Genomic DNA, 24,980 nt, shown 5'->3' with positions numbered 1-24,980 from the left:
TTTTCTTCTTCTTCCTCTTCTAATTCTTCTTAATAGCGAAGCCATTCTTTAGAATCCAAGCGGAAGAAAATAACAGACTTGTGTTCTTTTTTCATTTGCTTTTTTTTTCTTCTTCTTCCAATCGATTAGCTCGTTCACTTTCGTTCGTTTCCAAGATGATTGCCAGTTAAAAAAAGAAACGTTAAAAAGGAAGTTATACTTCTTTTTTTGATCTTCTTCCCAGAGCATGATAGAAAGTTACTTTGCTTTGGCCTCCATTCAAAAAACTCTTCTTGCGAGCAAAGTTGATAAGAAAAAAAAGAGATATAGAGAAAGTGGAGAGAGAAAGAGAGAGAGAGAGAAAGAGAGAGAGAGAGAGTGAGAGGAATGATAATATTGATTGTAAACGTTCAAAACGATCATCTCTCATCTCGATTAATTTCCGTTCACTTTCTACCCCATAGTAGAATCCCTCTGTGAGAATGATTAGACTCATTCCAAGATCGATCGCTACTTTTACTCGTACTACTTCCAGAACTCGATACACTTTCTGATCTTCTGATTGGCTTCCTCGTTGGATCCAAAAGACGATCCAACATTTGTCTGATCGTACTGTGTTTACGATTGAACGGATTGGTATACATCTTCTTTGAGATTTTTCTCCTTTGTTCTTGTTTGTCTTTTCCTTTTCTTTTTTCTTTCTTTCTTTCTTTTTTTTTTGTCTTTTTCTTTTTTTATTTTTTTTTTATTTCTTTTCAGTATAAGAGATAATGCGTAGCAATGAAAAACTTGGAAAAAATTTTCTTTTCCTCTTCGAGAAAATCGCCAGAATTATCTTATCACTTATCACTATCCGACAGAGATATATATATAAAAAAAAAAAAAAGGAATTCGGTATTTCAAATATCGAACACTAAAACGACATTTGTAATAACTTTAGAGAATTAATTTTTCGTTAATAGTAATGTCTTTAGAGATCAGTATTTGTACACAGAATCGACTAACCGTACGTCGCTCTTCCTTTCTTGCGAATAACTGCTGGGACGTGGTTGCGTCGGTTTTATAGAGGAATCTAGCTCGATGACCTTCGGACGACTTCGTCGAACGTCGGAGTCGCCTTCGGAGCTGCTAACCATCTAAAATATACCTGCAGGTGCATCCCATCGTGATCTTCTTTCCACGACTGTTCGATGCTCTCTGATCTTCTTCTTCTTCTTCTTCTTCTTCATTTTTTATCTTTCTTTTCATTTTATCCATTATTAATCTTTCAGGCGAATAAAGTAAAAAAAAAAGAAAAAGAAAAAAGAAAAAAACGAAGAAAGTAAAAATCTAAAATGAGAAGAAAAAATGAAAATACAAGATCGAAATTCACTTATCACAAATATTTCGATTCTCTTTGACCAATGAACTTTTAACAAAAATGTTATCTTACCGTCACGATTTTGATTGTGTCATTCAATTTGCATTCGGATAACTTCATTGTCATAAGAATGATGAAATAAAAGTTAAAATTCACTTTTGCACTGTTGGACTTTTTATACGGTTGGTTTTTTTTCTTTTTTTTTTTTTTTTCTTTATAACGAAAGCATATCAACAGTGATCAAATAAAACGCGTGTTAATCGATAATGAGATAATTAAAATAATTATGAAAAATTACGAAAAAAATAACAGGAAAGATTTTAAAATTAGGTAGTCATATATATATATATATATATATATATATATATATATATATATATATATATATATATATATATATATATATATTTTAGAAAAAATTCAGAAAATTTCCATGAATATTTTTCTCTTCTTTATAGTGAGTTCGAGTAATTATTCAAAAGCATATAAATAAATTTAGAAACAACGATGGTATTGTATGAAGTGTAAATACGAAGAGGAAAATACCGTCTATCTTTTAGAGACTTCGTAAACAGACTTCGTAAAGGTTTATGAAATTCAATCTCTGACGAAGTCCAAACCTCGATGGCGCAGGTGTTAAGGTTAACGGTTTTCTCTCTCTCTTTCTCTCTCTCTCTCTCTCTCTTTCTCTCTCTCTTTTTCTTTCTTTTACGGGGAAAACCACAAGTGAGTCTGGAGCACATTCTCTTTCCAAGATCGAATGAAAACCACGACCTTGTCGAGATCTCCCGCCGTTTTTTCTTTATATTTTTTTATTTCCTTGCAAATACATGGATATATATATATATATATATATATATATATACATATATATACATACATTGACGAGTTATTTCATCGTCATTTCATTTAACTGATCATCAGAACCATCGAGAATACAAGATAGATTTTACGTCACTTAACACATCATTTAATTCACTCCCTTTTTCCTTTATTTTTTTTTTTTCTTTTTTTCTTTCTTTTTTTTCCTTTATTTCGTAATTATACCTCATCGCGTTTATAAATTTGTTTATTCGAACATTTCTATCACTTCCGCAAATGGTAAGTTACCTTCGTTCATTTCAATTTTTAATACTTATCAATTCCTAGAACTGATACGTTCTATCGTTGAAAATAAAAGTTCTTCTGGAGTTTTTAATTGTTTTTCATGTTTACTAATTCGCGAATATATTTAAATTTACGCAATCAAACGCGATCCGAAATATCCTTACTCGTAGAATCGAGCCAATTAAATAATTTAAGTGAAATTCTCATTAATTAATGACACATTTTAAATGATAACTACGTCATTGGTCGATTCTAACGAGCTTTTGCTCTTAAACGATATAATTACTGGATCCCCATCCATCTCTCCCTTCCTTTATTCCTTTCTTTCTTCCTTCCATCTTCCATTAGATAATCCCTCTTTCGACGGATGTATTAGAATCTATCGTGACAGCACAAGGACGACATTGTAATAATTGTAACAATTACATAGAAATTACTATAGTTTCGGCATTTTTTTTTTACAAAATGGACCAAAAAGTATTCATGTGATTTTCAAAATAAATTATTTTTCTTCGAGACCCTTTTACGCTTACGGTTTTATGCTTGTGGCTTTTATTACTTTTTATAAGAAAAAGCAAAAAAAAAAAAAGAAAGAAAAAAGCGATAAAAAAAGAATTTCGCTCAAAGAGTCTCGCAAAAAGAATAAGTAAGACTTTTAAAATTGATCTTGAGAAACTTTTGGATCCATCTGAGAATTTGTTGATGACCATCCTTGTTACTTTGAGGGAAAAAAAAAATAAAAAAATACGATGAATTTTCATTTGCCATAGTAAATAGGAATTCGAGAAAAATAATATTATCGACGAGATCGATTGAAGAATAAATAAATCAAGTACATATATAATTATATAAGTTATTGCATATATGTAACAATATATGACGTAGATATCGATTTTTAGCAAAACTTCAGATATTATTTTTTCCCAAGTCATATTTTTCCTCGTCGATATATATAAATTGAAAACAAAGTTACGTTGGGGATAAACCTTTAAATCTTATACATATTAAAATTTTCAATTTTTTCATAATAGTTTTTTTTTTATCCTTTATCGTATAATTTCATAATTGATTTCTGAAAAAAAAAAAAAAGAGAGAGAGAAAGGAAAACTAAATTATAATTGCGATACTCTAGCATAGTTGCCTTATATAAAGTATTATCGGATGTTGTGCAATTATTATTATATACAGTGACGATTAAGGTTGGCTAAATGCATTCCATTGAATCAACAAAAAAAGAAAAAAGATATCAAGTATCTCTATATATTTCACTATCACATGAACTTTAAGCCTTTGCAATCTTTCATTATGTTAGATTGACCATCAATTTTTCTTTAAATATATTAAAACGATTGTAGATTAAACTAGACATATAGAATTTACGAAAATATATTAATTTTTTTGTTTTTATATTATAATTTATATATATATATATTTTTTTTTTTTAGATTAAAATAATCTGGATCAATCCAGAGATTTCAAACAACCAAAAATATTTCTAATGTTATCATATTAATTTATAATAACATTATGACAATTAAAATAAATCATTTCTAATTGTCACATGATATATTATAAATTATTAAAGTTATAATAATTTATAACATATTTATATATTATTAATAATAATTGAACTTTCATAATTAATTATTACATATCTACATTATATACATATTATGTAACATATCATACATACGTATATATATATATATATATATATATATATATATATATAAATAATTATTAAAATTTTTTTTCCCATTTAAAGTTCTACAATGTCCTGCATTTCTGACCCAGTTTTTATTTATCAAGATGATGATTAAATGTAATTAAATTAAAGCATTATAGATTGTTATAAATGATTACGCAGAATCTCTTGTCCGTATAAAGCAGAGGAAAGTCTCGTTTACGAAGGTCATGGTCCAAGAACGCGTTGCACACGTTTATTTTATTTACGATTGCTTCATCCATTTGTCCGAGTGAATGAAGTCCAAACGTTTCTATGTAAGTATATACGTATGTATATATGCATATGTACAATATGAATGGTAATCTTCTCGAATTCGCAAATAATCATAATTAATCATTTATTTGATTTGCACACGCTCCTAGAAGACAAACTAACTCTAATAGACTGGATAAAATTAGAAAAGCATTATCTTTTTTCTTTTCTTTTTTCTTTTTTTTTTTTCCTATTACTTATTTCGATTTTTTCGTATTCCTTAAGAAATATGAGCATTCATAAATTAAAAAAAAAGAAGAAAAAAGAGAGAGAGAGAGAGAGAGAGAGACAGAGAGAGAGAGAGAGAGAGAGAGAGAGACAGAGAGAGAGAGAGAGAGAGAGAACAAAAAGAAAGGAAAAAGGAAAGAAAAAATAAAAGATAAATTTTTAAAAGGTAATAAAATTCGTTCGAATAACTTTCTTCCTGAAAGCAGCTTTCTTTTACTTCTCATCATGAATACTGTTTTCTATAGAACGAAAGTAGGCGAATTTTTAGTTATAATTTTATAACGTTCTTATTCTATAAAGATCTAATTTATCAAATTAAGAGATATAGATTACAAACGATTTTTGTTTGTTTTCTTCTTTTTTTTTTTTCCTCTCTTTTTTTTTCTAAGAAAGATGAAAGGAAAATTGAAAATTTTTTCCATAGCAAATCTTTTTCCTTTTTCTTTTATTATTATTATTATTACTTCTCGTAGTTTTTAATTATAATTTGATTAAAAAATATGAAACATATGATAATTTTGTTAACTTATAGGAGAGATAATAGTATTAATATCTTCGAATTTTTTTTTCCTAACATTTTGAAGATTTTATTATAGAAAAATTTTATAATACGTTTAAATAATCCTCTCTCTCTCTCTCTCTCTCTCTCTCTCTTTCTCTATCTATCTATCTATCTATCTATCTATCTATCTATCTATCTATCTATTTATCTATTTCTACGTTCCTTCGTAATGTTCTTGGGTAAAAAAATGTCTCGCGAATCGGTCCGATGTCAATCGACGCATTATATTCCTATTGACCCTCGTAATCGCGTTTATTGGTTTAATAGGTTCCGCAGATGGAAAGGATAGTGCTTGTTCTCGCGCTTCTTGAATGTGAACAATAGAAAAGATGATGATCGATTAGACGTCGTACCGTCATTGTCTGTATGATGCTAAAAATAATAACCAGAGAAATAAAATATAACATTTATTTAATCTTTTAGTCGTAATTCGTTTAAATAATTCTTTACCACGATTTAAATGCATGGTAAATATTTTAAATACGTTTCAAGATAATGGAGCATCGATTTAAGATGTATCTACTGTGAGTTTCTTCTCTCCATTTTTCGTTTTTTTTTTCTTCTCTTTTTTAACGAAAAGTAAATAATTGTTTTACTTTAAGTGGAAAGGATGAATCAATAAAAGTAGGTAAAATCAATGCTGTGTAAATCTAACGAGAGAGAGAGAGAGAGAGAGAGAAAGAGACTAGAGACTCTACTCTCAGAAATGTCTAACTAACAGATAATCTATGTACACATACATATATATATATATACATACATATGTATGTACCTAAGAAGAATGTGCATGTCATGAGAAAAAAATTTCAAAACAAAGTGGTATGAATAATCAAAATCAATAGATTTGAAAGAAGAAGAAAAAAGAAACGATTATAGAAGAACAATGATGGCAATCAAATCAAAATCTATATATTATATATAAAAGATATATAATTAAAATTGAAAAAATTATATCTCATTTTAATATAAAAAAGATGAACCAAAAGTTTCGTTTAAAGATTAAAAATATTTGTTTTTTTTTTCTTTTTTTTTAATTGCCTAAGAATATTTTCTTATTCCGTACTCTTAAAATAATATGTTTTTCTTTTTTCTTTTTTATCTTGGCGATTGTTATCTTTATTATTTCATATATATCTATATAACGATAACAATTCCATATATATACTTAGATCCTTTTTTTTTTTTACATGGATCGATAACACTTTAATCGGTTGACGTGCAATTTTCTTAGAAAGAATCCGAGGTTGCGAGCTCACGGATAAACAAAACCAGTCATACGAAAAAGGTAGACCCCCTTCAAACCGGTCTTTTCTTTAACCTAAACGAAAAAGTCAAGAGAGAAAGAGAGAGAGAGAGAGAGAGAGAACGACAGAGAGAGAAAGGAGAGGGAGAGAGAAAGAGAAAAAGAAACTTTAGTGACGCACGCCATTCGATACAGCTATTCACTCGAACGCATTCTGACGTCGAAGACGCGTTTTAAAATATGCGCGCACACTTCTTACGATTATTATTTATGACTCTATAAGAAAAATCTTATGTCGAGTTTGGTGAAAATTAAATAAAAAGAATATCAAAAAGCCAAAAAAAAAAAAAAAAGAAAACGTTTAGAATTTATCAATCGTATAAAACAGATTACGTCTTATTTCAATGACATGTCATATTTTCTCTTTATAGATAAAAGAGGACATACAACAGAGAATTTCGCTATTTATATTTCTGATAATTATATCTTATTCTTATTTCAGCGATATGATTTTTAGTTTGAAAAATGTTAAAGAACAAAAATACAGCTTGCGCCAAAAGTTTTCTTAGACCTCTTAATTTTGCTATTTAAAGAAGAAACGGAGAACACACACAAAAAAAAGGAAAAAAAAAAAAACAAAAACTAAAACAATAAATTAAACAATAAATTAAAGCAAAAAGAATAATTGATTTTTAAAATCACTTAAGAACTTTCGATCTATCGTCTATTAGATAATAATCTGTTACAAAATGTGTTGTAAGAGGAAAAAAGTGAGAAAACGTGACGCAAGAAAATTTGTCAAATCAATAAGAATTATTTCATTTGTCACAAAAATGGAAAAAAAAAAAAAGAAAAGATTTGAGATATTTATATGAATGTTCGAAAAGACATGAAACTTTTTCGTTCATGGAACATTTCCATTAGAGCTTATTTTTGTAAAAAGGGAAATGTATCTTCGTAATTATACCATGTTTCTCCTTTCGAAGATTATATGATACACCATGAAATATTTCACTGCGTCGATCGTTCGAAGGCTTCCAGTTCAAGGACGAAATATATGTATGTACTTTCACCGAAAGTCTGAAGACGGCCTTCTAAGGGCTGTTAGGTCTTTGACCTGGCAGGAAGCAACAGCAGACGGCTTGACCGAAAGATCGTCAGTTCTAAGTGATCATAAAAATCACTGAAAATAATAAAAAGAATTAAATAATGAAATATGTAATATGTAAATGATATAGAAGGAAAGATTTTTTTTTAATATGATTAATTTTGATAGAACATAATTTCATCGTTTTTTACTTAGATACACGGCAAAAAGTTTTATTTCCAATGATTGGATCTTTAAAATCAATCGCTCTTTTACGAATATCTTTTTAAGCTGATTTATTTCCTTTTCTCTTTTTTCTTTTTCTTTTTTTCAAATCTTATAAAATTATAAGCCTAATTGCTTGCAAAGCCGTCTAAAAAATCTCGAAAAAAGAACAATTTGACTTTTAAAATGACCTAAAAACTTTTGACCGATTCTGTATATGTATTTATTTGACCTTGAATATATGTATGTACGTGAAAAACTCGTTTATGATTAATAAGATTTGTCAATGAATGAATACATTTGTATTAACTTTCTTTGTAATTTAGACGAACGTGTAAAATTGATTTCTAGGCCAATGGTATATATACGAATTTCGTTTTAAGATTCATCATTTACGGCCATTGATAATTATTCTAAACTTAAAACATAAAAGTGCTCATAGTCTGAAAACAAATTATAAAAACTGTTGTCAATAGAACTATTATAGTTATGTACATATATTTATATATTATCCATGATAACGTCATTGAAATATCATACGAAGAGAAATCATATTAACTGTAGGAAAATGATGTTACAAGTTTACTTATCAATAAATGCTTTACGGTCACGTAGAATGAACTTTCATTCTATTTTGCGCGCTTGCTTTCACCAGATATGCACTCCATTGTTTTTGTTATTATTATTATTATTATTATTCTTTCGATCGATTAAAGTAAACTTTCTTATATACTTATATACATATATATATATATGTATATGTTTTAATAAATTAATTTTCCAAATTAAAATCCAATTAATTTTCCAAAAAAAATTTTCAATGTCGATATATAATGATTTATACAATTAATTACGTCGATTGGAATACGACAAAATATTAATCCTGATTTTTTTTAAGTGTGTTAAAAGTTTCTCGAAGTATTATTAAAGAGAAAAGAAAAAAAAAAAGGAAGAAAAAAAGGAAAAGAAAGAAATAAAAAAATTTATTAATCGAGAAAGATCTTTGATTTGTTAAATGTTCGCATATATAATAACGAAATTATTATGTCATTCTAGGTAATTAAAAAGATACTATATGCTTACGAAGTGTCACTATATAGTAATATATTACTATATAATATATAGTAATAGATTATAATTTTAAATATATTTTGCTTTATTTCTTCCTTCCTCTTTATTTATTTATTTTTTTTCTACTTTTTTACTCTTTTGCATGTATTATATCGTAAATATTCTTCCGGCATTTAAAAAAAAGAAAAAAAAGAATCGACGTAGATTAATATAGACATTGATCGGAAGAAGAATTGTCCGATTGTACGTAGTTTACGCATTATTTTTTTTTTCATTCTTTTTTTTTTCTTTTTTTTTTTTTTTGTTTAAATTATAAAATACATACCCTTAAACAAAAAGTTGACTCGTAAATCTTCATAGGGATAAGAAACTTTCTTATTTCCGTTTGTCTATCTACGGTTGTGATTTCATCTATACGTAGAGAAAGATATGCCCAAGGGCAAATTCCATAGTATGGAACTTCCTATTAACTGGTCTTGATTTGATTTCGATAGAACTGACGGAACAATCAAACGTATTATAAATTGAATATAATATAAAAAGAATATATATTTTTTAATTTAACGGATTATATGTATGTATAAGTAGAATGTACAAAAGTAATCCCGTTTAATACTCAATGCAATTGTTTGTAAATTCCTCGTATCATTGTGAATCTTCTTCTACCAACGACGATTGTACTCTCATCGATGGGTTTCTTTTTTCTTTTCTTCTTCTTCTTTCTTTCTTTCTTTCTTTTCCTTGAAAATAAATGATAAAAGTTATAATGTGTTAAGTATATAAATAATTGATGAGAATTCATGAGATATACTATGTTATATACCATATTATCAGACAGAATAAAACTGTATGCTACTGTAATATTACGTTAGATATTATGCGAATAAATTAATAATGAGTTCAATATGAACGAACAGTTTCGAACGATTCAAACGAGACAAAAAAACGATCATTACCTTAATGGCAACGGTTGATCATTATGAAATGCAGTATCGTACGGCGCAAAATATTTTTAAGGTAACAGTATTATTTTAATTACGATTAACAATGAAACAAAAAATGGTGGTTGAACATTTTTTTAAATATACGAGGAATAATGCAAAATAATAATTTCAAAATAAAATAATGATTAAAAACTTGACGAAAAAAGTGATGAAAGGAAGGGGTGGGGGGAAATAAAAGACGATTATTGTATGACGTTATTGGTGGATGTAGCGACCAATAGAAATGTTCGTTCGGAATAAAGTCGCATATGTCACGCCATCTACGTGGAATATTATAAGTATTTTTTGATCTCGCATTTGTGATTGAAATTCAGCGATTAACTTCTAATGTTTGAATTATTAATTATTTTGATAATAGATTATGTTTATATATATGATATAATTTTATTAAAATGAATAATCATTTGAATGTCATTAATCGTCAAGCGTATGTGTCGAGAAAATGGAAAAAAGATTTATCTAAGTTAACAAACTTTTTGAATATTCATTTTCCTTATATACCTATTTTTATTGAAGATATTTCTACGTATATTGAATTAAATGATTATGAAACTAATCGCATCAAAACTATACAAACAATAGGCCGTATTATACGCAAAGATAACGTTGACATGATCATTGATCTTAAAAAGGAAATACTATTTCCTATCTGTTGGAACTCATTATCTAATTCTGAAGTTTTTTTCAAAACCCCACGCAATAATAAGAACAATATATGGGTAATTAATGATAAATATTTATAATTAATACAAATAATAATCCATGAAATTATTCTATATTCAAATAATTTGAATATTATGGACATTTCCATTTTATAAGATACATCATTCAGTTCAATTATTTATTTTATATCTCAGTTTTTATTTATGTTTAGGAATATAATGCAGTTAGAGTTTATGGGACTCTTATAAGAAAGGAATCTCAAATTGTTCTTGGTATTAGTGCTATATTTGAAATAACAGACATTAATAATTGTTTAAACATATTTAAAATATTGACCTTGTTTGCACGTACAGAATACCGGCAGTGAGTTAAATTTTAATATATTATTAAGTGTGAATTATGGAATTGAAGATAACATAATATAAGATAACATCTATATTTATATATGAACATTTATATATATATATATATATATATATATATATATATATATATATGATTATGATATTGTATTTTAGAATCCCAACTAGTCAAGAAGTAAATAAATTGTTTAAAGAACAATGGAAAGAACAAAAAAGGTAAAATGAATTTATTGATGTAAATAATTATTAAAATTAATAATGGATATATAAGTATATGTATTAGTTAAATGATTTTTTTTATAGTAAATAATGTTTTGTTAAAAGGAATTGTAACATATTTTAAATCGGTAATGACGTTATACAATTTTATCGACAGTGTGTCATACTATTCAATCTTCTTGGCTTAAGAATTCAATGCTTTTTTGCTACGAATGTTTATGTTTATTCATTGATTTGACGAGAGCGTAGTAGTTTACATGTGATTTTTTAAAAATTATTAATAATCTTGATTTATAGTAATGTTCAATATATTTGTGAATTATTGTTCCTTTCGAAAAAGTCAACTAACCTCATTAATAAAAGTAACAAGTACAAATTTACAAATTCGTTATAAATCCACAAATGTAAAAATGGTTTTAAATAGTGGTGAAGCATTAGTATATCATCTAAATGGTGCGGAAACATTTGATTTTATGTTTCGCTTTGAATATCCTAGTGTGAATGTGAATCGTCAATTCAATTTTTCAAGGCATATAAATGAAAAAGTTGATACATTTTTGAAAAGAATCAGTACCAATGTTAGTAAAGTTATAATTAGAAAGAAAAAGAAATTTGCTGAAGAAGTCGATGAAATTATAAAAAAAGATATTTATTTATATAAAAACAATATTCAAATCAATGGTGATACTTTGTGTGAAACAATTTTAAAAGATGTAAATGATCTAAAATTAGTAATATTTGATGTTACATTTATGATAAAGAAAAATATGCCGATTGTCAATTGTATAACGTTACCATCATCTTTACTATGTGGCTTTCCAATATATCCTACCAAATTTGAATCGTTATATACTGATAAAAAATTATCTAATTTTAATTGGTACAAAAGTGATATAAATAATCCTAAACAAGTTTGGTTACACGTTGGTGATGAGTATTTGTATACACCAAATGTATCCGATATTGGTTTTAGATTAAAATTAAGTTGTATTCCACAAAATGAGACACATAGTGGACCTTCCGTTGAAGTGGAATCTAAGAATATTATAGAAGCAGGTCCAGGACATTGTCCATTTGATATTCGTCATATGTTCACAAAATCTAAATTAACAGGCAACAGGTAATTAATTGAAGAATAAAACAAATAATTATGTCAAAGTATCTATTGATATTCTTATAAATTTATAGAATGAATTTTATCTGAATTTGTATAAATTTAGTTTTAGAGTTACATCATATAATATATTGGCTAATGTATATGCCAGTACCACTTATAGTAAAGAAAATTTATTTCCATATTGTCCAGAATATGCTTTAGACATAGATTATCGAAAACAACTTATACTTAAAGAATTACTAGGTACGTTTATGTTAAATATATAGTATTAATAATAATAATAATAATAATAATAATAAACAAAAGAAAACAAAATAAAAAATAAAAAATAAAATTTTTTTTTCTGTTTCTCTAGGATTTAACTCAGATATAATTTGCCTCCAAGAAGTAGATAATAAGATTTATGATAATGATTTTATGCCAACTTTATCTTTACTACAGTATAAAAGTATATTCAATACAAAGAATGAATCATCAGAGGGTCTTGCAATATTTTTTAACGAAGAAAGATTTGAAGAACTATGTTATGATTCTACTGTTATAGGGCATAATATTGAATTACCTAAATTTGCACTTATTTGGTCAAAAATAAAGAATGAAAAAGCAAAAAAACGTTTCTCACAGAAAAATACAACTGTACAGGTGAAATATTATTACATTATTTTTTTGTAACTCTTTTTACTACTTATTAAGATAAATATAAATCTTATATAAAAAATAATTGTCTAACAGGTACTTGCATTGCGAGCAAGAGAAAGACCATCAGATATTTTAGTTATTGCTAATACACATTTATATTTTCATCCTGATGCAGATCATATACGTTTGTTACAAGCATATTATATTTTACTGTATATAGAAAATTTTACAGAAAAAATAAAGCAAGAGGTATGTGAACGTTTTTTGTTATGAATATATGATATATATATATATATATATATATATACATATAGTACGTAGTATTAGATTTTAACATAATCATAAAATTAATTTCTTGCATTATTACATATTATGAATAAATAAATTATAGTTACAAATATATATTTTAGCACCCTCAAAACAATGTTAGCATTTTGTTATGTGGTGACTTTAACAGTGTACCTGAATGTGGTATTTATCAATTAATGACTGAAAACTATATACCTGAAAATTATAAGGATTGGAGTAGTAGTAAGGACTTTTTTATTTTTTTTATTTGAATTACTCTTATCTTATTCATTGAAAATTTTATTTATATATAATTCTTTCAGATTTGGAAGAAACTGTGAAGGATATATCTTTAACTTATAATATTCCTTTTGCAAGTGCATGTGGAACACCGATATATACAAATTACACACCAGAATTTTCAGGCTGTTTAGATTATATATTTTATCAAAAAAATAAATTTGAAGTAGAGCAAGTAATTCCAATGCCTAGCAAAGAAGAACTTACTATACATATTGGTTTACCTTCTATAGTACTTCCAAGTGATCATATATCACTATGTGCTGATTTAAAATGGATTACATAATAAATGATAAAATGAATGATTTATATAATAAATATGATTTTATTTGTATATAAATAAAAATAAAATTAAAAAGAAAAAAAAAAAAAAATGTCAAACATTAGTTCATCTTAAATCAATAAAATGAAAGAACTGCACCGTATATAGAATGAATGTATATTTTTGTGATGTGCGTAAAAAATGCCAGATTATAAGACAGAAACATAGAAATGTTCTATCACTATAATATATGTATATATATACATATACATATAGATATGTAGAACATAATATGTTATGATCTTGAACTCTATTCTGTAGATTAACAGAGATTGTTTTATATATTATTTTATTATTATTTGTTATTTTATTATTAATATGTTCTATATAATTTGTTATATATAAAAATAACGTATTATATATAACGGTGTTTTTATACATATTAAAAGATTGTATTAATAAAATTAAAACAAACGGGGGAAAAAAAAGATAAATTTACTTAGCATTAATATATAAGCTCAGAGTTAATATAATTTTGAGATTAAAAAGTTGGCACCTAAGTTTGATTGCTATTTCTTTATACCTATTACATTGCAGAATTCTATAAATATACTTTAATAAGAAATAATGTTATCAACAAACGAAAAATCATTCTATATAATATATAAAAAAAAAAAAATTACATATATAATATGCTTTATATATCGGTAGAGCAAAGTCTTAAATAAAAATATTCTATATATATATATATATGTATATTATGTGTGTGTTTGTGTGTGTGTGTGTGTGAGACCACGAACAATGAGTATAATATATAATAGTTTTTCAAATCTACGAAGCACCTAGTTCAACTTTATTTTTTTTTCTTTTTTTTTTTTTTTTTTTTTTTTTTTTTACTTCTATTTTTCTTTCTGTAAATTTATAAATACGTTAATATAACAAAAGATCTCTTTTAATAAATATTATTTTATATGAGATGTGTTCGTGGTTATACCATTACACTCTTATAAATATTCTTATTCTATAGTCTTGAAAGTTTTTGCTGGATGCTATCACATGCGAAAATGTTGTATGCGTTAGATCACATTAAAGTACTGCAGCTATAATAACAGAATCGTCTGTCGAATCACCATCATCTTGATCTATTTTTTCTGTTTCTGTAGGATTAATTGTCAAATGGTTTTCATGGTTTATAGGAGATTTTTGAGCCTTATCTTCGACTTGAGAAGGGCATTCAAAGTGCACACAATGAAATACCTATATATATATATGGATATATATATATACATACATACACATAACTTAGATAATGAAATTTTTATTAAGATAATTGATATTTGATAAATAATATGTTTAACAACCTCGTTCTCCGTATTATAGGTTCCAACTATACGTATAAAAACAACGGGTCTGGCTGGATGAAAATGAAGTACTTGCCAAGAACGACAAAGTTCTTTAGTCTTATCAACTACCAGATCCCAAGTTAAATAATTACTAGATACTTCTATGTAATAAGAATATGAGCGTTTATCGCAATCCCAAAGTAATAATCTGTAAGAGTAATTTAAGATAATTTACATAAGCTTATAAAAATAATTAAATAAATAAGATACATATATATATATATATATATTTTACCTCATAGAATCTATGATATAAGGTTGTCCTAATTGTATTAATATAGAACCTGAACCCAATTGATGACAGGTATATCCACTATCCCAATCATAATCTGATGTATCACCATTTAGTAAAGCATTACGTATTCTATATATAAATATATAAATAAAAAATATAATTAGAAGATAATTGAAAATAAATTTCTAAATGCAGATACGTGTCAAAAAAAAAAAAACAAACATACCTACTCACTCCTTCTGTAACAGTGGCACCAAACTTCATAATAGCAACATTTCTCGTTGGAATGATAAATCCTTCAGATAATTTTTCTGAATGATTTCTATAATACGCTTCAAAGCTTACAACATGGAATACCTGTAATATATAATTTCTAATTGTTATATGATGTATTTCTACCATAAATTTATAATGTCATTAACATATTATATATACAATTTTCTTACTTTATTCACGGTATTATTTGTACCAACAATACGAATATAAACCATAACTCTTGGTTCAAAATATAAATATTGCCAACTACGACAAAAGTATTTCGTATAATCGATAATTCTCACCCAATGTTTTTGATCCACGGATACCTTTCATAAAATTAAAAATTAAAAAAGGAAAAAAAAAAAAAAAAAAAAAAAGAAAAAGAATATATTAGTATAAGCGAATAATTTATATTATTACTACAACATATTGAATTAATTTCTATAATATTTGATTAAAGATTCTTACCTCAATGTAATAAGAATATGAACGTAAATCTCTATCCCATAATAACATCTTTATATGATTTATTATGCATTGTGTACCTAACTTAATTAGTATACCATGTTCCTGTGTATCCGTTATTGCATGTCTTGTATATCTATAAAATTATTTTTACATTATTATAAAGTTCATTTTGATAAAGTTTCAAAATATTTGAATATATATTTTTAAAGATTAATAAATTATATTTACCCACGTTCCATATCATAATTATAAGAATTACCATCCAAAAGATAACTACGCATTTCACCTTGTAGAACTTCAGCGCCATAAACTGCAATGGCAATATTTTGATCTACCAACATTTGGCCTCGATAAGCAAGTTCTGAAGATTTGTCCATTATTGCTGTTATTGCATCTAAAATAGCTTCGGAAGATACCAATCTAGTTGGCCTCACAACATTTAAAAGATCGGTCAAAGAAATAAGACTTAATCTTACTTGTGCTAAAATATTATAGTTCAATATTATTAAACCTTTTGTTCTTTCTCTTTTCTTTTTTTCTTTTTTTCTTTTTGCTTTTTTCTTTTTTTCTTGTGAGAAAGTAAAAAGACATTCAGAAATTATACAACATTTCTACAGACCTAAAATTTCCTTTGCATCCACGTTGGGATTTGCTTTGATCCATTCTTGTACGGCTAAGAAAATATCAATTTCTGGTGCATAGAATGAGTCACGTGAAATAAGTTCATTTAAAGCTATAGGACTTAATTGTAAAAAACTGTCTTGATGTATAATTTCGGCAGCATGTTTATTAACATATTGATAACACCACTTTTTCAAGTCCAAGCATGAAAAAAAAAATTTGTTTAAAAATTAAAAAATAAAAAAAAACAAAGAAATATATATATCAGTTATAACTTTTGTCATGCAAACTAATATCCTATTAATAATTGTAACATAATCAATAATAATAAATAAATACAAACCTTTTTCAAAAATTCCATTTGATAAAGACGTGCGGCATCAAATATAACACAAAAATTTTTTATACTAAGGATTTTTTTAAGATAATCAGATATTGCATTTTCAAGTTCTACAAATCCATATTGATGTGCCAAACCAAGAATGTCGACGATTACCTTAATAGATAATATTTCTTATTGTTTTTCTCTAGATATTTATAAAAAGATTATATGTATATTGTAATACCTCCTCACGTTGATTTGCAAGAGATATATGTCCAGTATATATGTATTTAAATAATCCTTTAAAAGCTGGTACAGATGCACCTTTTAATTCAATTTCCTGCTGAGTTGATTCCTTTAAACCACCAAATAAAAGAGCTCTGAAATATTGACTTCGCGCTGCTAGAATAATTTTATGACCATTAAATCTTTGATCTGCAACTATTAATGTTATATCCGTGTAACTATTTGAGAGATAAAGAGCACCAATATCCTCAGAAAGAAAATTCGTATGTTCGACATCTCCAAAAGATGTTAAACGATGACGAGAGCTCATTTTTATATATTTTGATTTAGATAATGTTCGAGTAAGTAACTACAATAAGTAAACGTACTTTAATTTCTAAATGATTCCATTTAATTTACGTTAATCTCATCGTTATTGTTTAACTATTCTAATACTAACAATAATTGAAATAAAATTTATATTATTTTTCACTGTTTTGCCACCTTAGTAATAATTTATATTTTAATCGATAATAAATCACTGATTTGTTACTCTTTACCAAAAAGACAACGCGACTAATGGTTTCACAATTTGTTATTTCGAAAATATTTCCATTAGTAAAATTGCAGGATTAGAAAATGAAAACTTTTTGCGTGTTTTCCATTGAATAGTTACATGCAGTGTGATTTAACGAATCGCACGTCCACATCTCAGATCAAGAAGAATAGACCAATCATATCAATTCTATGAAATAATATATTCAAAATTATTGCGCATGAAAAAAAACAAACCGTCTTATTTTTTTAATACTTATTTCGTATGCTAAATGCATATAGTATACTAAAAATGTATATTAAACAAAAAAAAAACAAAAAAATCAAATTAAAATGTCACAATGTAAAAAGTTAAATTTAAAAGTTAAGTTGGTAGTCCTTGTAGAAGCCAACCAATTATCAGCTGTGAATTAAGATTTCGACCAATAGCTGAACTCACAATGCAGCGTCAAACAAGTATAATAAATAAAATAAAACCTTTAATGAAATATATGAAATAATTTTAATAAGAAATAATATAGTACGAATTATAATAATTAAATATGAACAATACATTCTGTAGAATTTTATAAATACTGAATTATCACAAAAATATATATAGAAATAGTAGATTCCTGTGTTAACGCAATTGGTAAAAATCATTTTAGTGTATCTATTATCGATTTAGATTCAATCGATAATAATGTACATATTTATTTTGCAATTGTCTTACAAATAATTTTCTATTTCTGTAAAAATTTTTTCGTCTAATATAAGAAAATTATCCACCATTAATTCTAAATTGTCTAAAATTACGAATCAAAGATTACAGAAAACAGAATACAAAATATAAATCACAAATTACAAATCATCGTAATAGTAATGTTATTGTACAGCGTTTCCCAACCTATGAATCGTATTAAATTTTTAATAGAGTGCCAAATGATAGCTGTTATTTTATATCAAAGAAAGGAAAGTGATTAATTTTGTGTAAAAGTGTAAGAGAATTGTGAAAAGTGTAAGAGATTTTCAGAAAAAAAATTTTCATATTTTTCATCGAATGTTGTTGAGAATGTTGCGAGTATATTGTAGAAAAAATCTTTTAAATAATAATCGAATTTCACTAAATAAAGAATAAATAAAGTTTAAACAATTCAATAATTTTATAATTAAGAACGATAAAGGATTGTTAGTAGATCAACATTTCTTTTTTATTATCGAGTTTGATTTCTAGCATATGTGTGTGTGTGTAAATACATCATTTATGAGAAACAAACAAAAGAATTTGTGACATTGAAAAAATTAATATAAATCAATAATGTTCGAATTAAAAGATCAAAATTATTTTTTCTCCCGCCATATTTTAAACTATTATTTCGTTATTTCAATTTTTACAAATCGATCGATCGTTTATGTTAATATCGGATGTGCATCGCAGTCAAGATATAAATAAATTAGTTATTATTCAATACTTAAAAATAATAATATCCTTTTTATATCAAAATATTTTCAAGGAGGATATTTAACATATAGAAATTCTTATTAATTATTTTATTCGATTTATTAATTATATATTTCATTTTGATTAGGCCGTAGAAAATAGAAAGAAACTATGTATATTTGACAGGTGATGACGTATTCGTGACGTATTTTAGTTAATTATGTAATTAGAATATAATTATCTTTTCACGATATTGATTACTTATTGTTTGTATAGTCTTAGATTTCATGTTGTATGTTTTTTTTTCTGATAATAGGTAACGATATTAATATGTTTATTGTACGCGATACACATAAGCAGAAAGAGAGAGAGAGAGTGAGAGAGAGAAAGAGGAAGAGAGAGAGAGAGAGAGTGAGAGAGAAAGAAAGCAAGAGAGAGAGAGGGAGTGAGAGATAGAGTGAGAGTGAGAGAGAGAGTGTGAGAGTGAGAGAAAGTGAGTGAGTGGGGGAAGAATCTAATGCGCATGCGCGGCGAGAATCGTCTATCTTCTCGAACGGTGGGCATGACGCCATATTTGTTCCATTGATACCGGCATCAAGCAGAATACGTATCGCTGTCATTAATTACAGGTAATTAGCATAATTTTTCTAACATACATTCTTGGCTAATGTACTAATCGTTTTAATAAGATGCATTTTCTAACGTGTGTTATTTGCGAAGCGGAATTTAGCCGTGTTTAAGAGATATTCGTGAATATAAAATTGGCGTTTCGTTTTTCTTTCGGCGACTACTGCGTCATAAATTTTCTCGAAATTTCTACATTTATTTTCACAATATCTGTACTTCTTTCTTACTTTTTAACGATGCTCTGATTAATAATTGTGCATTAATTAACAATGTTGAATGAATTTTATATTTTATTCGATTTTTACAAGTGCATGTGCAACACGTACATTCACACACACATATATATATACATGCTATTTAGACTCATACATACATACATACAATTTATTTTATACTCTACTATTAACATTTGATACTTTTCAGATTTTCAAGAATTCCACTAATTGAAAAAGTGCAGTTAATTGAAAAAGTCCAGTTAATTGAAGAAGTGCCACTAATTGAAAAATTCAACGAAAATAATTTGTTAGAGTTCTATGTCATACATGTGAGTCTATCTGTTTTTAGGCATATAAAGCAAGATTTAATATTATGAAATAATAGGATTTAGAACATTTGAATATAGAATAATTATAAGGCGTGATCTCGTTAGTTATGTTTTATACCCAGAATTGTTATTAGTTAGTGCTAAGTGTAAAAATTTCTACTCATTGATTTTGATAGGCAATGAGAATTTTATTATCCAATAAATAAACACTGCGACTTTCCTCATTCAATCTTGAACTTTCTTATATTTGTCTATGCTGAAAGAAGTTTTCTGTTCTCAAAGAAGTTTGAGCTATGCTAAAAATAAAATGACAGGACTATGTGTTCTTTAATGTAAATAAATATATAATTATTAAATATATCTCTTACATACATGAACAATATAGGTTCTTCGTTTCATCGTTGGAATCTTATGGAGGAACTATAACAACATTACTTTAGAAAACATAACCTTAAGTCTATAGAATTAATACATTAATTTGATTATAACAAGATTTAATATTATTATATGCGTCTTCAAGTATTTTAATCCTTTGATGTATAATTAAATTCTGATGTATTTTTATGCGAATATATGGATAAGATTACTATGACAAGTCAAACATTTTAAGCTAATAGGTTAATTAATATATGGTATTAGGATTATCAACATAAATCATGATTATATATTCTGTTGTTATATGTTATAGTTTACATTGTGCATTTGCTTATATTACAATGTTTATCCTTTCATAGATGCACATACAAATACTATTACATATAATGCACTTATAATAAACATATTCTAAATGGTAATAAATAGAAATAGATTAGATTTATTGCTGACATGCTACATATATATATATATATATATATGTATTCTTGTCTAGTTTTCAGAGAGTTTACGTAGGGAATAGATTAAATTTAGAAAGAAGAACTCAATGATTTTATAATTAACAATAAGAATGATTATTTAAGAACTTTATTACTCTATAATTATATAATTTTCCAAAATATAATTTTAAACATTTCACAAAAATTTGAGATATCTTTGTAATAAATATTTTTTTTTTTCTTTTTTTCTTTTTTCATGTCTATATCAGATATAAATACGTATAGACAGAGAGATAATATAAGATTCATTGAGAGAGTACAATCATTATGAGAAGTTAATAATAGCAGAGTTACAATATATATGAAACAAATATAAATAAACAAATTGTTCTTTTAATTAATAATTTTTATTTAACATAAAAATTGAGACATATAATTGTACAGCATAATTATATATCAACGTTAGAAAATAATCATTATTATTGTCCATAACATATTTAATACTCATATATATTATATGATATTGTTTATTTATTATAAACATAAAATTATATTACATGTTTTTATGATTGTATAGTTGAGAAGTAATGTTTGACGTTTATATTTGAAAAACAATATACGTAATCATCCTTTTGTATTACTAAAAAAGAAACAATAGGGCGCATCATTTTGGTTGTGAAAAACACAAACAATAGTGATGGTCAAATACCTCAGTATTGCACCCTGCGGCGATGAACTTTAATCGTCCGTGTCGGTATGTATTTCTATACATAGTCATTATTATGCTTTCAGTAGAGAGTAAGACACAGCAACTGGAGGCAAAAGATGGAGGAGTTGGAAAGGATGAAGAGAAGGCAACACGTGTATATCTTTTGGTAAGTTGAATAGATCGAACATATAAGATTTACAAATTGATATTTTCTTCGTGATCTTTTCAATATTATTCGTTAATAATAATTATAATAATATATATATTGTAATATTTAATATTTTATAATAAATTATCTTTGATATAATTAATGATTCTTGTATATAAGAACGACTGTAATAAGCTTACTGATAAGTAAAAATAGTTCTATATTTATGTATTATTAATTATATCCATGATACTGATGTAATATTATATATTAAATATATTAATAATATATTACTATATAATAATGTATTATATTTATACATGATATATGTATACATGTACATTAATAATGTAATATCTAGGATGAATCAACGAATAGAATTTTATAGAAATAACAAATAAAGTAAGAATATTTCCAGATAATAATCATAATCATTCGAATGTTAACGATTATTATTATATAGGATATATAACAAATACGTATCATTATTGATTGGATTATTATTTATTGATCCGATACTTTTCGAAGAGGATTGCTAAGTTGAAGTATTTTGCAGAATTAGTCTCTCTCTCTCTCTCTCTCTCTCTCTCTCTCTCTCTCTCTCTCTCTCTCTCTCTCTCTCCCCCCCCACCTCCTTTCTATGAGTTTCAACGCAATCGTGGGTATTATTCTACCTGGCACTTCGGGATATTTAAATTGGAATTACTTTTCTCATTATAAGCCATCCAAGGGGAAAATCTCTCTCTCTCTTTCTCTCTCTAGCCTTCTTTCTTTCCATACTTCTTCTTCTTCTTCTTTTTCTTCTTTTTCTTTTTATTCTTCTTCCTTTTCCTCCAATTCTTCTTCTTTTTCTTCTTCAGTGCCAGCTTACCTTTACTATTTTCATCGCGAAAAAGTTTATCTGTGACAGGTGACAACAAGGAAAGTCGGGGATCTTCCTTGGTACATTAAGAGATGCCTGCCCGCTCTTCAGCAATTATTCTACCTTCTAACATTTTTTATTACGACGAAGAGGAGATGCGTCCATAAGGGATTACCGTACTATCGTTTTACTCCTGGCGATATTTTAACCGCAAAATGTAATAATCTTCTTCTTCCAACGATCTCTCGCCCTCTCTCTTTCTCTCTCTCTCTCTCTCTCTCTTCATCCCCTCTCCCCTCTACCCCCCCCGCCCGATATAGGTATAAATTAGTTATTTTTATTTTCTTCTTAATAATAAGTTTCTTTTTTCTTTTGAATTTTTTTCTTTTTTTTTTTTTTTTCCTTTTCTTTTTCAACCCCGTCCTTACAAATAATGTTTTTATTAATATAATAACTTGCCAGAGGTAGCCTATATTCCTGTAGGATATAAGGATCAAATTTAAAGCAGATTCGATTCTCTATAGGATATAGCGATCATCTCGAATACATATATATATATATATATATATATATATATGTATGTATGTATATATAGTTATATTGTATAAGGATTAGGAGATTTCTTTCTATACTTTTGTATTTTTTCTTCTTCTTCTTCTTCTTTTTCCTCCTCTTCTTCTACTTCTTCTTCTACTTCTTCTTCTTCTTCTTATCGTTAGCTTCTTCTTCAATGACATGTAGAGGCTGATGGTAAAAATGCATTACACGTTATTTTGGCAGGTTGATCCTATTATACAAGTACAAACGCTTCATATAGTGGTTAGTGGTAAAGCGTGTTACCTAGTCCGTTGGATAATATTAATGATCCTTTATAAGCACCATGATAATGAATCATAGTTACCCCGAGGGTAGTGTGTCTCTGTCAAGTAACAGCGCTCTTATGGACGGAGTTTCCAATTTGAAAGCTATATTCTATAGCTGTTTTTGCAAAAGTTTTTAGTAGAAATTTCCTTCGTAAAGTACACGATCAATCGATATTTCAAATATCGACTATACGTCATGTCGTATTAATAATTTCTTTCTTTCTTTTTCGCTTCCCCCCAACCACCACCCATCCCCACCATCACATCTTTGGTTTCTTATTCGTTTTTTTTTTTTTTTGTTTTTTTCCCTTACATAATTTTTTTTTGACAAGTGGTTATTATTTCTAAATTATTCTCACATTTCTATTCTTTTTTTTTTTTGTATTTTTATATATATACATATATATATATTATTTTTTTTCTTTGTATATACAAACGATCTTTCCTTAACCCTACGCCGTATGAATTTTTATATTTTGTCGAAAAAAAAAAAAGAGAGAAAGAAAAAGAAAAAGTTTCCTCAAGGGAAATTATCTTCTAAGATCAGGAAAAAAGGGATAATGAAAAAGAAAAAAAAAAAAAACGACAAATCAGAAACAGAAGATACGATGAGATTTCCATACGTATGTATATATTTATCGTCGTATTTTAAAATTGATTTACGAAGTAAATATGAACGACGTGGGTATATATATTTGATAGAGTATTATTTATCGATAGAAAAAAACTGATGATTATTGTTAAAATTAAATATAACTGCGACGTTTTTCTTTTTTTTTCTTCTCTTTTAAGAATGAAATTAATATAATACATTGATAGGAAAAGTCAAAAAAAAGAGGAAAAAAGAAAAAGAGAAGAAGTCGCGAATTTAAAAAACATCTCTCTCGCATAACAAAAGAATTATGTATCACCAATGATATATAATTAGAATTAATATATAATTACGTAGGGATAACTATAAAATGCATAGGATATTAACGAGAGATCAACAAATTTGACCGATTAGACGAGTTATAATAGCAGATAGAAAGCAATTCCCTTTCTGGCAGATTTCTTTACGTATAGAGATATCTATGCATGTATATATGTACGTATGTACGTATGTATGTACGTATGTATGTACGTATGTATGTATATACATGCACATTAGCGACGTTTTAAACTCACGTCCTCCGCGCGTTTTCTACGCGGAC

The 24,980-nt window shown here is 26.6% G+C and overlaps 3 protein-coding genes and 1 long non-coding RNA gene across 18 annotated transcripts in view; 2 read left to right on the top strand and 2 right to left on the bottom strand.

Annotated features, from left to right (window-relative positions):
- Nucleotides 1–2,532: 2,532 nt before the first annotated feature.
- Nucleotides 2,533–9,785, bottom strand: LOC118448014 (uncharacterized). Its single transcript, XR_014983286.1, has 5 exons — nt 9,685–9,785; nt 9,457–9,601; nt 9,187–9,357; nt 7,446–7,661; nt 2,533–2,825 (listed from the first exon to the last, which is right to left on the bottom strand). It is a non-coding gene; the product is annotated as an uncharacterized LOC118448014 (long non-coding RNA).
- A 400-nt stretch (nt 9,786–10,185) lies between these two features.
- LOC118448018 (2',5'-phosphodiesterase 12) lies at nt 10,186–14,192 on the top strand. Of its 3 annotated transcripts, XM_085662688.1 has the most exons (10): nt 10,259–10,292; nt 10,382–10,584; nt 10,740–10,891; nt 11,047–11,106; nt 12,083–12,229; nt 12,330–12,469; nt 12,582–12,868; nt 12,959–13,114; nt 13,276–13,396; nt 13,477–14,189. In XM_085662688.1, exons 1-10 carry the CDS (start codon nt 10,274–10,276, stop codon nt 13,737–13,739), a joined length of 1,548 nt encoding a protein of 515 aa, XP_085518814.1. In that variant the 5' UTR covers nt 10,259–10,273; the 3' UTR covers nt 13,740–14,189. The 3 variants fall into 3 exon arrangements, with proteins under 3 accessions (XP_035736608.2, XP_085518814.1, XP_035736606.2); XM_035880715.2 differs by having other exon boundaries at nt 10,186–10,584; nt 13,477–14,192; XM_035880713.2 differs by lacking the exons at nt 10,259–10,292; nt 10,382–10,584; nt 10,740–10,891; nt 11,047–11,106 and having other exon boundaries at nt 11,267–12,229; nt 13,477–14,182.
- A 375-nt stretch (nt 14,193–14,567) lies between these two features.
- Nucleotides 14,568–17,918, bottom strand: BTBD9 (BTB (POZ) domain containing 9). Of its 3 annotated transcripts, none has more exons than XM_035880712.2 (11): nt 17,708–17,918; nt 17,267–17,617; nt 17,044–17,196; nt 16,699–16,888; nt 16,308–16,560; nt 16,080–16,212; nt 15,800–15,937; nt 15,580–15,710; nt 15,354–15,482; nt 15,077–15,266; nt 14,568–14,972 (listed from the first exon to the last, which is right to left on the bottom strand). In XM_035880712.2, exons 2-11 carry the CDS (start codon nt 17,576–17,578, stop codon nt 14,802–14,804), a joined length of 1,800 nt encoding a protein of 599 aa, XP_035736605.1. In that variant the 5' UTR covers nt 17,579–17,617; nt 17,708–17,918; the 3' UTR covers nt 14,568–14,801. The 3 variants fall into 3 exon arrangements, with proteins under 3 accessions (XP_035736605.1, XP_085518813.1, XP_035736604.1); XM_085662687.1 differs by having other exon boundaries at nt 14,568–14,872; XM_035880711.2 differs by having other exon boundaries at nt 17,267–17,918.
- Nucleotides 17,919–19,494: 1,576 nt separating this feature from the next.
- LOC118448005 (lachesin) overlaps nt 19,495–24,980 on the top strand; it is a 71,597-nt gene continuing 66,111 nt past the window's right edge. For 3 of the 11 annotated variants that reach the window (XM_035880678.2, XM_035880671.2, XM_035880670.2), the window contains exons 1-3: nt 19,498–19,851; nt 20,273–20,393; nt 21,998–22,080. The gene's annotated coding sequence lies outside the window, so the exon portion shown is untranslated. Of the gene's footprint in view, nt 19,852–20,272; nt 20,394–21,997; nt 22,081–24,980 lie in introns of those variants that run through there. The other 8 variants (XM_035880684.2, XM_035880682.2, XM_085662680.1 and 5 more) reach the window with 7 other exon arrangements.

The sequence above is a fragment of the Vespa mandarinia genome, chromosome 19 (assembly GCF_050613455.1).
Source record: "Vespa mandarinia isolate Hongniang chromosome 19, ASM5061345v1, whole genome shotgun sequence".
Taxonomy (NCBI): Eukaryota; Metazoa; Arthropoda; class Insecta; order Hymenoptera; family Vespidae; genus Vespa; species Vespa mandarinia.
The sequence above is the reverse complement of the archived record's forward strand: the minus strand, read 5'-3'. Positions and strand labels throughout refer to the sequence as shown.